The sequence below is a fragment of the Aspergillus pseudoviridinutans genome (genome assembly GCF_018340605.1).
Source record: "Aspergillus pseudoviridinutans IFM 55266 DNA, scaffold_3, whole genome shotgun sequence".
Taxonomy (NCBI): Eukaryota; Fungi; Ascomycota; class Eurotiomycetes; order Eurotiales; family Aspergillaceae; genus Aspergillus; species Aspergillus pseudoviridinutans.
In genome coordinates this window covers 4,738,424-4,752,047 of record NW_025091283.1, presented here as the reverse complement: position 1 = coordinate 4,752,047, position 13,624 = coordinate 4,738,424, and the positions used below count along the sequence as shown (strand labels likewise).

Below are 13,624 nucleotides of genomic sequence, written 5' to 3'. Positions count from 1 at the left end.
AGATTTACCAGCTTGGCAACACTTTTTAGTAATTTGTAAGTTATCCCGACTCCTTCATCCTGCTATCTGGTAGACCAGGTATGACGTCATCGTATCTTCGCCGTTTGGAATCTATATAAAGCCTCTGTAAAGTCTTGTCCTGTTGGAGAGTAAGCCATCATATGCCCTTGAAACTCATTTCGTCGCTAGCATAAAGACCCTACGATGACACGAGCCTTGTTCTTCTGTATTGCTGAAGACGCTAAGCCTGTAAGTCTAGTGTGTTATGGATTATAGGTGCCACGATGATAGCCTGTTGGAGGTCGGACCGAAGAAATCGAGGCTGACCGCGAAATCACTAGTTCGTACCTAAGGCCTTACGCGAATTCAGTACAGAGCCACGAGACTTTCCTTATTGGTACTATCTTGTTGAGTCGAGAGTCTGCCCAGATTCACAAGAGCATTTCAGATCGGGTTTACAAGATGGGGAATTTTTTGAGTCAGACTTCATCAACGTCTCTAAAGAGGAATGCCAGAACTGGGCCATAGACAAGTGGCGCCAACCTGCCAAATACAATTTCATCGAACAGGAAATTATCACCATCGCAGATTCAAGAAGTGCTGAGGATGGGACTCTTCTCATGAGCTATTATTATGAATGTCCACCGGGCGTGTTTCCTGTTGAATTTGACGAGCATGGGCCCCTCCCGCCAAAGAACAAGACCTGGTACGATTTCAGAGTCCATCATACTGATTCGGAACAATTCCAAGGTACTCTCTTAAATGCTGAACCAGACGTTTCCTATCCATTGTTCTTCGGCTACCCAGAGAAATTCACGAATGAGGCTGGCGTCTTCGAAATGAGGAAAGTGGAGAAGTTTTTGTCGGATGGGGAGGCCTAACACTCTTCGAGCCTCTGATCTGATTTATCTACTGCCAGAGAGGAGAATCATCTGTATCTTTCTGTGTATATCCTCTAAGAAGCTCAATATAACTTGGCTCCTAAATCACTTCTATCCTACTCCCTTACCCTCTCCCTTCGTTATCTTCTCTTGAGATCATGCTAGTAAAGTAACTGTAAATTGCCCTTATCATTTTTTGGCTCTTCAAATATCCACTTATTCTCTGTGTTTGCTCCCTTGCCATAATTTGCATAGCATATAACATGACACGTTGCCTGCAATTACGATATGAAGCAAAGCTAAATGATATATATTACTATAAGCTTGCAGATTTACACACACTAAACAGTGCATCTCAAGCTTGGACAGGAGCTTCTGCCTGCTGCTGATCGAGGCCTATAATTAGTGATCCGTGGCTAGATAACTTAGTGAATAGCTGCAGAAGATGGAAAGCATCATCCATCAGAGCGGTCCATGTTGTCTGCTCCTGTAAATGGAAGAATTGGATCCTGTTGTCATTCGTCGCCTAGACGCCTCCCCACATCCCCGTGGTCTTGGAATGAGTCAATCAAGGAGATCCACTCAGTAACCTGCCGGGACTTGTTTCGCCTAGCGGAGGCCTCGTCGATCGCTTTATTCAAGGACGCAGTCCTCTCCATAAACAGAGTTTGCAGACTTTCAAATCCGCGCCGCTGAAGGCGAACAGCCAGAGCGTTGATCAGCATGTGACATAGCTTTTCCGCTTGTTCAACGGCAGCAAGTGCGTCTTGCCAGGGCGTCCCTGGTCTCACATTCCTACCAAGTCTCCTGAGGGTCCCTGCTGCAAAGTACTGTGAGGCAGCGGCCTGGAATTCAAGCATCTTAGTGTACATTCCCAATACGGTAGCCTCGAAATCCACTCTCGTCGTCTCGACGGACAGAAATTCTTCCTCAGCCAAACTGTAGCTGCTCAGAATGCAGGTGATCACCTTTAGCCCATCAATGGCATTCTGCATCTCTGTGTAGTCCCTCATCGCAAACTATATATGTCATCAATCACATCAAAATCCATCATCTAACTAATAACAACTCTCAAAGAGGTGTTACACACGCACTACTCACCGAAATCAAAAGGGAAATGAAGGACCACGGAAGCGAAACGAAAATAGGAGCAAAGTTCATACCCGCGGAGATGATAGGAGATGATTCGGAAATTACAGTTTGAATGGCCTCTATTGTGTCCCTGATTTTGCGCGGCCTGTCGAACCATGGATACGTCCATTGTTTATTCTCCATCTTCTGTTTTTGCGTCCTCGGCACCGCTGCAAAGGTCGCGTGGTCGAACAAAATCGCATCCTGCGGTAGATTAGCATCATCTTTGACAATTGCTACGTAATTGGCGATGGCATCTGGTTGCTCTGCTCGCAGTGTTTTGTACGCCTTCCTCCACAGCGCGTCCCGCGCAGCGTTCAGAGATTGTGGGGGAGGTGCAGGTTCGGGATTGGGTTCGGGATTGGTCAAAGGTGGATTAGCATCTGCATCTGGATTTGGATTTGGATTTTCGTGGCTGCTTGAACTTGGTGATTCATGGCCTTTATGAACTCTTCTCTTCCACCACTTCCGAGGACCCATTTTGTGGGGGAATCTTCTCTCCTATGGGATTATTTCGATCAATGGTTTAGGTCATTTTGGATGATGGTTTGGGTTGAGGTTACTAAAAGCGGGGTTATCGACAACCTTATGAGAGAAAGAGTCCCACGTGGAGAGCCAAAGTACAAAGCGTAATCTATAAGCAATCTATAAGTAATCTATAAGTAGGTTTATAGGCTAAACCTAGCCTATACTAACTAGATTAAGTAGGTAGATAATAACCCCCTAGTGGAACTAAACCTAGCAGGTTAAGCCACCTAGAACCTGTAGGTTCTTGGGTTAGGTTGGGCCTTCGGTTTCTAAGGTCCAAACCCAGCAGGTTAGGTTGGAAGAATAGGAGAACCCAGCTTAACCTGTGAAAATAACAACTCTTAAGTCTCTAACAACTCTAGGCCGACTAGATCTTACAGCCTGTACTGAAAGCGATTGCCAAGGAAAATAACTATCACCACCACCTTTAACAACATCAGTTTTGCTCAAGATATCTTCAATGCATATATATCCCACACTTTAAGCTCTCCCAACCGCTCCAAAGTCAAGGGCAGCTGGATATTTCCATGACACGCAAATTTAGAACATGGTTGTCAGATAGATTAACCATCTTCTAACAGTTTATTATGTGATCCATTCCAACAAAAGCTTTCAACAGGAGCACAGATTGTCGTAGTACACCTGACTTTACTTGTCATCAGTTATGGATCAATTCTGGATTATAAATAAAGCTAATTCTCTCCCAAGGGGTAGCACACAATTGTTTAAGGTAACATTATCTTTCAGTGAGGTAATACAACTTGCGATGACGACTTGTTGTTCATGTCATAGTGAAACTCCAGCCCAGGACCACTGAGTATTGTTTAATCTGTTGCTGCACAGAATAGGCCAAATGGGCTCTCGCACATGTTTCTGAAGTCTGAGGTTTTGAGCCTTATTTTCCCGAATCATACTGCCTTGTTATATAAGATCATAGATTTTTGCAAATCATCCAATCACAAATGTCCCAACAGGTGCCGACAACAGGGCCAGCAGGATCTTGATCAAATCGATACCCAGGACGGCTAAGGTTCGCGGATCCAGCAATCCTGTCAGGACGGTTTGCGTCCTGCAGCCGGCACGAGCAGGAACTCCGTTCATGCGATCCTGCAACCAGATCAGCGCATTCGGGACGCCGATGACCGCCATTGTCGCATGATTTGACAGCTCATCCCTGTGGTATTCGACTTTCCCGCCGGCACCACAGTAGCCAGAAACCAGGGCATCCGTATCACCGACTGGACTCACATCATCGTTGGCGGATTTATAGATGAACAATGGAATGTCGGGCACATGCTGTCCCATTGCATTTTCGGCAAGAATTCGTGTCACTTCAGGATCTTTGAGCATATTCGCGTCTGTGATGTACCCGTAGAAGTCCTGGAACGAGTACCGGAGTAGGCCCCCGACGAGGCACAGGTTCTTGGTCTTGACGAAGTCTGCCTTCTTAGAGGGAACGAGATGATCATAGAGGATTCGTTCGATCGCTGGGTATTCATTAGAGAGGCCTTGCATCCCCGCAGGAAGGAGTCCCGCATAGATGCCCTTATTAACCGTGTTGAACACCGGCATGATCTTCGGAACTGTCCCTCCTAGCGCCGCTCCTGCAATGTTGAGCTCGGGTGCATACGACGCCTGAAGTTCCGCAGCGAATCCGCTCGCCAGGCTTCCCCCGGAATATCCCCAAAGCGTGATTGTGGACTTGGGAGAGATGTTTGTGAACGTAGACGACATTAGCGCGGCGCGGATATTGTCAAGCACCACATGTCCTGAAAGATTGTTTGCGAGAAAGGTGGCATTTGGACCCAAGTGATCCGGCACAGTTACCACCCAGCCTTTGTCCAGTGCCGCTATAATCAGGATCAGCTCTGCTTGGGGCATGATCATCCCCAGCTCATCGTCGGTGGCCGAGTCAATCTGAAAAGCGTACGACGGGGCGCAGTTGGGGTTGGCTGCGTCCTCGGCTACTTGGAAAGAAAGCAGCTTGGTGTAGTCTGCATTGTGCGGGACGAGGATGGTCGATGCAGCCGCAATGGGCTCACCAAAGGAGTCCGTTGAGCGGTACAGAAGCTGATAAGAAGCAGCAAGATTGATCGGGGCAAAGCCGAAGGCTGAGATAGGATGGGGGGGATTTCGCCATCTTAGAATGGTGCCAGGAGCGGTGGATTCAAATCCTTTCGGAGCACTATAAAATGGGTCCTCCAGGGGATGAACAAGCGCATCTCGGCCGGTTGGAAGAGCGAAGACGCTCAAGGAAAACGATACTATCCAAAGCTGTATTGTCCAGTGCATCTTGGGTACGCTGTCGGAAACTCCTAGGTTGTGACTGCTCTGTTCTTCTGAGCGTCCATTCTGCGTTTATACAAATTCATATCATTGTCCAACTGATAGGATGATTGGAGTCCATCACATGCAATTCTCGAGTCGATGTAACGTCAATCCTTCGACTCCTCTCTCATATGCACGCGGCATCTTCTAGCCTTGTGGTAAACGAGGGGATCCTTTTCCGCATCCCGACCCACATTGAGCGTCGGCCCAGGCAACGCAGCATACTCCATTTCTTCTTCACCAGACGGCACATAGAAATGGAAATACCTGTCACATGTGGGTCACTGGCACAAAACCGAGGGTCATAATCCATCGGCTGATACTCGCAGGTTGGATAGCCTCAAGCGGCAAGGATCTTAGATGCGATGCATTTTGAAGTAGCGGTTGAACCAGTCTCCGGGAGATAGTCCCCTGCAGTAACAAGGGAAATCAAGACCTATGTAAATTATGACCCAAAGAGCCAGATTAAGGAGCAGCCGAAGCGGAATTACTTTGCTGAATACATTAAAATTGCCATCCATCAAAAGATAGCTAAGAGCGCCTAGGAGATATCACTGCAGCTAGTTGGGTTCGTCTGCGAGGTGCCGGACTGAATATTGTATTTGCTAGTTCTGCTAGATTGTGGCTCGTCTATACGAACTCCAGATCTATACATTGATCGTGATACGGCATCGACCGAAGCTGATTTCCCGAATTGTCTGACGCCAGATGGGAAGTGCGATGAAAACCCCGCAAAATTAGGCACACCAGTTCGTATTCTCCACAGTCGGGCTGAAAGGAACCCACAGCTGACTCTTCCTCCTACTCTCCGGCAAATGAGACAGCTGACCTCAGAGACGCTAACTATTACGTGCCAGACATGACGACGGTTTTCCCCAGACTGTGAAGAAAAGTCAACGCCAAGGCCTCGGCTGAAGCTCTGGCTCTAGATTGGCTTAGCTTGCATTTTTCCAGTCTCTTTAAAGCCGAATGATCGACCATCGGAATCGCCATTCGTTCTCGTCCTATCATTAACCGTACAATATCCACTGCCGCGATACCACGAGCAGGGGACAGAGGCAGAAGCTGATTTTGCAGCAGACTGGATGTGTTGGGTACTCTGTCGACGGACTGATCGCCGTTGGGCAATATCCCAAGCGTTTATACTGCCTCACCCGCATAACAGTGGCGACAGGGCTTGAAGTCAACATCAACCCTTAACATTTTTTTTTTTTTTTTTTTTACCGTCCACGTCTTTCACTTGTTCAGATATTCCGTCCCTAGTGATTCCGGCGTGTACAAATTTTGAATTAACAGGGCCTGAATAAAGCTAGTCTTGGCGGACGCATTCCCTGTGAATCTGTTGTTAAGGTTGACGTCCAACTCTCTGCGGACGATAATCGGTCGAATTGAGTCTGCCGCAGAACACATAACCACAATGGAAAGTAATTTGATGCACATAAATGCGGGGACTTTGCTATGGGTATGTATAAGGATCTTTCAGTTTAAGAATAGGAAGATATTGTTGTTCTATGACACAAGGAATGAGGAGATTGGTAAACAATGCCATTAGCTGTAGTTTCCTCTAAGATTTAATGTGACTGATTTCATTTGTAAGGAATAATTGATTGTGTCTTATGAACTAGAGGCTTAGATCCTCACGCCAGTCTTACTGAACAGTTAGGGCCAGAAAGATTATGGTGCTAGGAAAAGATAACTTGCCTTAATTATATGCTATTCTATTCCACTTCAAATAATCTGTTGACAGCCTGCAGAAAGCGCTCAATGTCTTCTAAAAATTCACTTGGTCGCTCCAGACTAGCAAAATGGCCTCCCTAAATTTCAAATAAGCATTCTTCCATATCACATAACAGCATTTTCCAACGTCAACTTACCTTTGAATGGGCATTAAAGAATGCTAGATTAGGGTATATCTCTTGAACCCAAGGTTTGGGTAACACAGCAAGATCGTATGCAAACATTGAATACCCCAGAGGCTTCTCTGTTGAAATCGGATGCGGAATGCCCACAGAGTAATTTTTCACGAGGTTTGCATGATACAAACTCCGGGGAAAAGTCTGGGTAAACCAATAGAAACTTATTAGCCCAAGAATGGTATCAAGAGGGAGCTGCTCCCGAGGGTCTGTCCATTCAAGAAGCTTCTCCCCAAGCCTAACTTGGCGTTAGTAAAAGCTGAGTCGGGTGATAAGTGTACAATACCAAGCAAGCAGGGAAAGTGGGCTAGACGAGATGGCCAAACCGACAGTGGCAGGACGAGTGCCATGTTCAAGAGCATATGCCAACCCGTCTTGTTGCCATTTCAAAGTCCTCTCAAGGATGCGTAGATCTTCCGGGGCTAAGCAGTCGGTAGAAGGGGGCGCACTTCCGGGTTCTAGCGTGAGCATGTTGACTATATTCGTTAGCAAATATTTAAAGCCGGCAGGGGCCAGCGCTGTCTGAATACATACCGTGGAAAGCTTTACACTCCTTGTGGTTGACGGACATGAGGCGCGCAATCATGCTACCAAGGTCCCCGCCTTGAGCGACATATCCTTTCTCGAATCCAAGTGCAATCATTAAGCCATTCATAATGCTCGCAGCTCGCTCTAGAGTCATTTCCAAGTTCTGACTCAAGCTTCCAGACAATCCATAGTCAGGAAGAGAAGGCGCTATGATGTGGTAGGGTAGACTCTCCGGTGTATATTTGTTCCTCAGCAGGTCCATCATTGGAAGAAAATCCATAAAGGAGGAAGGAAAGCCGTGAAGAAAGACGATAGGGATAGCATCTTTTCTTTTCGAAAATAAGGCAGCGAAATGAACATCGATTTGACAGGAATCAGTCTCCTTGATGGTGACTTTGAAATTTGGGAAATTATTGATATAGACCTCGTGCTTGCGCCAATCAAAGGTAGAAAGCCAGATGTCTTTGGCCTTCAACAGCCACTCACGAGAGACGCCAAAACGAGAGTCATCTTGTTGGTTCCACCATGTAGTAGGTCCAATGTTCGACATTTCAAGAAGTTTCTTGAAGTGTTCCAACTCTTCTTCAGACACATGAAGAGTAAAGGGCTCAAGGTGTGTCAGAACATTGCCAGGAGGGACGTCGAAGTTACTAGCCATGGTTGAACAATAAGTAGCTGTCTTGAGAGGTAGAAGACTGGTTGGAATAAGGCACATATTGATATCTTGAGAGATAGAAGACTGGTTGGAATAAGGCACATAATGATATTTCCAAAGGAACTATTTCGATGGCTTTATTTATAATGCCAGGTGCAGTGGCCTTTTGTAACGCTCGTCCTCCGAAGTTCAGGTTGAATCCCATTTTAACAATAAGTTCCCAAAGAGCGAAGTAGTACATCTTTCGATTTCTCATTTCTAACATATGCGGAATGCGGCAAAAAACCACCCAATGACGTTAGAGGTATGTGTGGGGGCCGAACCTTGAGTTTCGTCCGCCGAGTTTCCGGTTGAATGTGTAACCTGCACTTCTTCCTATCCGTCACCTCGGACAACTATTTAGAAATCTCTTCAGAGAATGTCCTATCTCATCACCTACTTTACGTGCTCCAATAGCTTCTTTATCTTTTGATTTCGTCCCATTCATCCGAGGAACCTCAGATAGGACTTGTATGTGTCACAAGTGATCACCGAGCCCCACACTGATCCCAGAATTGCTAACGTAGGCATCAGGTACAATGTCTACTTCAAGAGATACCCATAATCATGAAAATGATGCCCTTTCTGCAGCAAAGGTCAAACGGAGAAAGATTCGAAAGGGAACTCATAGTTGCTGGGAATGCAGGCAGCGCAAGATGAAGTGCACATTCAGCTTACCCACAGACACTACATGCATCCGTTGTCACCGACGCGGTATCAAATGTGTGAGCCAAGAATATCCCGAGGAAACCACAACTGCTTTAGACCGAAACCTTCAAATAGGGGAGCGCATTGCCAGAGTTGAAACATTAGTCGAACACCTTCTTAAAAAAGCTCCTAGAGACGATGTTTTCGATGGCATCTATTTGACAAGGAAAGATGAGGAGAGTAATCATAGCGCCTCCAACTCTTCGGTAGTTGCATCTGGCCAGGTAGAGGCTATTACTTTACTCAAACCATTGGAGGTGAGCATTTAATTTAACAGCCCACTTAACCATGCAAATTGCTAATATTTCTGTTGATAAGTCACAAACTTCTGGTTCTGATATTATCAATAATAGCACTAGGCCTACACATCTCGACCCTGAAAGGACTTCTTTTTTGAGTTCAGTCAAATATGAAAAGCTGTCACAGTCTCTACATACGTCATTACCATCACAAGAGGACATTGCACTGATATTAAAATCATGCTGCAACACATCTCCTCTATTCTATCAGATGCAGATTGTGCCCTATAATCATCTCCATAAAGCAAAGTCTCTTGAGACCTTATTCAAGAGGCCAAGCTCCAATATGCATCCAGTTCTGATAGCAAGATACATGCTTCACCTAGCCACTGCTTTGCAGCACCTCCACCCATCCTTATCTCAGGAGATAAACGGGTTGTCAGAGCCACCGCGTGAGATGATGAAAAGGCTAGCCGACATAGCTACAAGCCTTGTCACTACGAACAATGATCTCATGAGCTGTATTGAAGGTTTGGATTGCATAATGATAGAGACTTGGTACCATGCCAATGGAGGAAATCCACGAAAGGCATTGATCACTATTCGCAGGGCAATGACGATTGCTCAACTGCTGGGCTTCCACCGCCATGGAAAGGCACAGTGCAATATTGTCGAAAAGGCAACGCAGATATACCCCGAGTTCATATGGTTTCGAATAATTTCTCTCGAGCGCTATCTCTGCATGATGTTGGGTACCCCCCAAGCATCCTTTGACCGAAACATGGCTTCTGAAACGTTACTCGGAGAAGATACAGTAATGGGTCGTCTTGACCGTATACATTGCGTGGTCATGTCTCGAATCCTAGAGCGCAATTGCACCGCGCCCAGCGTCAGCGATCTTGCCTTAACACAAGAAATAGACGAAGTGCTACAGAAAGCATCCAGAGCTTTCCCTTCAAAATGGTGGCTTACCCCAAACCTGGCTACTGTGGCCAATCAGCCAGAAGCCCTTTTCTGGGATATGCGACGTCTTTTCCACCACTTGTCTCACTACAACCTCCTTATACAACTTCATCTACCATTTATGCTTCGCTCTGCCAGGACCGGACACAAGTATGACTATTCACGAATGACTTGCATTACTGCCTCGCGTGAAATTCTCTCCCGGTTTATCATGTTCCATAGCTTCAATCGTATCGCTTTTAGTTGTCGAACCGTGGACTATTTTGGGTTGATGGCAGCGATGACACTTCTGATCGCGCATCTCGATGGTCATCAGTTTTTGCCTCCGTCCACCTCTGAACAACTGCCATCTAACCAAGCCCTGATGTCGAACAATATCTTGGTACACCAGCGACCTTCCGACCGTGCTTTAATAGAGCAAGCCCATGAAATCATGGAAGAAGTGAGCCGGCTGGATGGGGATTCTATGAGTATACAAGCCTCTAATTTGCTGCAGCGGCTGATGGCTATCGAGGCTGAAGCAGCCAGCGAGGTCACACACGAAAGCAACATGCAAGCGCCACCCACTGCACAGACGCCGCAACCATCGAGCACTAATGGTACTATCCGGGTGTCTATTCCCTCTTTCGGCGTCATTGAGATTGACCGAGGGGGCGTTATATCTAATGACTCGGGTGGTTTCTCTGTTGGTGAAATTGTAGTTGAGAACAAAGAACGAAGTCCTGCGTCGGATAATGTGAATGGTAACCTTGAAATGGGAGGAAGGGTACAGGTGCATGATATATCATCCCAAGGGCCAAGAAATAGGGGCATCAACGTTGACCCATTGCAGCCTTTACCTGGTACCACTGGACAAGGGAGTGAAGAACCAATGCTCTCTGTCGGGGAGGATTGGGCGCTGCAAGCCATTGATGCAGCTTTCTTCGATACTTTGATGAGAGGAACTGGGAATGATGATAGCATTGATTGGTCGACTTGGCTGAACGATCTCCAGCCACCACATAGTCATTCTGGGGTCTAAGACAAGCATGTACGTAGTTAGTAAAGAGATAGGATGTGTTGAAGATTAAGCTTAGTTCTTTCTTCCTTTACTGAATAGTTAGAAGCACTGTCTACACCTGGATTCGGGTCAGAAGACTACGTGTCAGGGTAGTAGGCCTGTCAGTGAGGTAAGGAATAATGCAACAGTGCAATTGGGGCAAGACTGTTTCTTGAGGATCCCCTCAAGGACTTCAAACGAGACGCTCTATTAAGGTACAGGATTCTATGTGGCATCCCATGACCTCCTGAACCCTAGGATAACCGAGAGACGTGCATACAATATGCAGCAGCTGAAATGCACGAGGGAGGTCTGTTCTCACTGTCCAGCCTCCCAGTCTCACCGCCGACTCCCAGTCAGGAGAGTGCCGTTCCGGCGCAGGACTCCTGGTTCTCGGAATAGCTTCATGAAAGAAAGGTTTGTAACAGAGACCTTGGCATGTTAACATCGGGAACGTGCTCAAAGAACCTCTCTTCTTCCAGCTTTTTGTACAGAGTTTGTGGCCTAGTTAGATTGAATTTAAGTCTTGCTTCAGCCCTTCACACTTATAGTGTAGCAGAATAGGGTAGGGGCCTCTAGGGTCCCAGGAGTAATGTTCTTGGACCGAAATGATTAGTCTAAAACAGATGGTGATTACTAGGTAGGGATTTTAATACGGGCACTTAAAAGTAAGAAAAATGGACTTTATCCTCATACTTTCAATAATTTTACTCTAGCGGATGATCACTCAGTGTAAGCTATTCTGTTTTGGTGTAGACTTCGTGTAGATATCCTAAGTATCCTAAGACTAGTATTTCTCCAAAAAGTCCGTTGCAGAGCTAGTAGACGAAGGTTCCTAGGAGTATACCGTATCCGCAGGGATACCCAGAGACCGTGCTGGCCAACCTCTCCTTCCACTCCCCTACAACTCTAGAATACGTGCATGCCATGTACTTAGCTGTAAGTCCAATCTAGTAATACACGCTTCATGACATTGGCTGATGTCTCGAAATCGCCAGACTGTTTACTGTCTGCAAACAAGCAAGCCTGTCGCAGCATGGGCATTCATCTCCAGGGCTACACTTCTAGCTCAGGCCTTAGGTCTTCATAACAACATTATGTCGCTTACCGAGCCATGTGAGGAGAATCAACGGAAGCTATGTCTTTTCTGGGCAATATATCTGCTCGAAAAGGGCATCTCGCTTCGCCTGGGTAGGTCTTCCACTATTAGAGACCACAATATCACAGTACCGCGGCCGAATATAGAGCACAATGCTCTGCCTTGGTATTGCAGGATACCCAACATTATTGAACAGCCCGTCTCTATGGACGGATATTCGAGAACCTTTATAGCCCACAAGCCCTCTCGCAGCACATTTCTATGCGGGCAGCGCACGCACGGGAGCTATCCACTGAGTTAAAGAGAATAATGTCTGCAAGCTCCGAGTTCTTTGTATACTTTCCCTGCCGCGGCATTCTGCTTAAGCTAATATTGTAGAACTATACCCGAGAGACCTTACGACAGGCCGTGGAGCCCAGGCTGCTCAACTTTTTTGAGCACGCCGACAGGGCTAGTAACTACTCGCTTCTCACTTCGATCTACAAATCCGTGCGTTTTGGGCAATCGTCATCCCCTCTAGAATGCCTTTCTGCAGCAAGAACCACTCAGCAAAAGCATGTGGCCTGTATGGTTATGGTCGCAGATGAGGGGCTCCAGTGTCCCCTTGTCGATCTTTGGGTCAACGGAGCCCTGCTACTTTCACCATTCATTTTTCCCTTTAATATCATCTTCTGTAACACCGTTGGAGACAACTGAAGCCTCCGACCTCCAGTATCTCTTACAGGTCGTCAACGTCCTTCAAGGAACTTCTAAAATCCCACGCTATTCGGCTGCTTGCATCAAACAGCTCCACATCTTTAGGGCCTTACATGTGGTTACCGCAAAGTACGTGGAGATCAAGACCATGAAACGACACGATGTCGCAATCGGCAGCGACGTCAACGAGCTGGACGTTGGGACGTACTTGAACGCTAATCTTTCCGGACTGGGTTCTTTTGCCTCGTCGACGTTGTCTGTGCCCGCCCCCATTGTCTTGCCTGGCGAAGAATTAGGAGATAGGTTCTACTGCAGTCATCAGATGATGGGGTTTTTAGATGAAAGCCCGAGATAAGTCTCTAGTCGGGTATTAGAAACCGACATTGGGTGAAGTTGCAATACGAGTGTAATGCATAGACAAAAACAGATTTTGAGGCTTCCTTACCAGATGAACATCAACGGTGCAGTCTGGCAGCACTGGCCGGACAGATCGTCTCCGATAGACCACGGCCCAAGAATGCCGTGCTGAGACGTGGGGCCATTTCTAGAGGTAAACATCGTGGTAAAGATCGCTATCCCTACGAAGGGAGGCGCATCATTGTCAGATTGACCGTGCGAGAACCGCGTCGACGGCATGTGTAGACCCGCCGTGAAACGACCTGGATGAGGCTGAGCACACGTGAGGCTCTTGGGGACCTTTCTATTGCTGGCGTAGCAGGGTAGCGAGGCCTTTGCCTACTAGCAACGGAACACGGAACTTGCAGAGCAGGTGGGTGTGACCTGGGAGGAAATGGAGCTAATGTATTCTCAGGCAGATAATCATATTCTGGTTGAGCTCATAGACAGGGGCACGCCATCGACAGGGTGGCCATTGGGA

At 46.9% G+C, this 13,624-nt stretch overlaps 5 protein-coding genes across 5 annotated transcripts; 2 read left to right on the top strand and 3 right to left on the bottom strand.

Moving 5' to 3' along the window:
• Positions 1–204: 204 nt before the first annotated feature.
• Positions 205–881, top strand: Asppvi_005425 (uncharacterized protein; the record flags this gene model as incomplete). The annotated part of the gene is made up of 2 exons (XM_043301348.1): positions 205–249; positions 342–881. The coding sequence occupies 2 exons, from the start codon at positions 205–207 to the stop codon at positions 879–881; spliced, it is 585 nt and encodes a 194-aa protein (XP_043157283.1).
• Positions 882–1,396: 515 nt separating this feature from the next.
• Positions 1,397–2,492, bottom strand: Asppvi_005424 (uncharacterized protein; the record flags this gene model as incomplete). The annotated part of the gene is made up of 2 exons (XM_043301347.1): positions 1,397–1,900; positions 1,983–2,492. The coding sequence occupies 2 exons, from the start codon at positions 2,490–2,492 to the stop codon at positions 1,397–1,399; spliced, it is 1,014 nt and encodes a 337-aa protein (XP_043157282.1).
• A 996-nt stretch (positions 2,493–3,488) lies between these two features.
• Positions 3,489–4,832, bottom strand: Asppvi_005423 (putative secretory lipase; the record flags this gene model as incomplete). Its single annotated transcript, XM_043301346.1, has 1 exon — positions 3,489–4,832. One exon carries the CDS (start codon positions 4,830–4,832, stop codon positions 3,489–3,491), a length of 1,344 nt encoding a protein of 447 aa, XP_043157281.1.
• A 1,754-nt stretch (positions 4,833–6,586) lies between these two features.
• Positions 6,587–7,967, bottom strand: Asppvi_005422 (epoxide hydrolase family protein; the record flags this gene model as incomplete). The annotated part of the gene is made up of 4 exons (XM_043301345.1): positions 6,587–6,682; positions 6,743–7,019; positions 7,068–7,257; positions 7,316–7,967. 4 exons carry the CDS (start codon positions 7,965–7,967, stop codon positions 6,587–6,589), a joined length of 1,215 nt encoding a protein of 404 aa, XP_043157280.1.
• A 1,527-nt stretch (positions 7,968–9,494) lies between these two features.
• On the top strand, positions 9,495–10,934 carry Asppvi_005421 (fungal specific transcription factor domain-containing protein; the record flags this gene model as incomplete). The annotated part of the gene is made up of 1 exon (XM_043301344.1): positions 9,495–10,934. One exon carries the CDS (start codon positions 9,495–9,497, stop codon positions 10,932–10,934), a length of 1,440 nt encoding a protein of 479 aa, XP_043157279.1.
• Between the last annotated feature and the right edge of the window lie 2,690 nt (positions 10,935–13,624).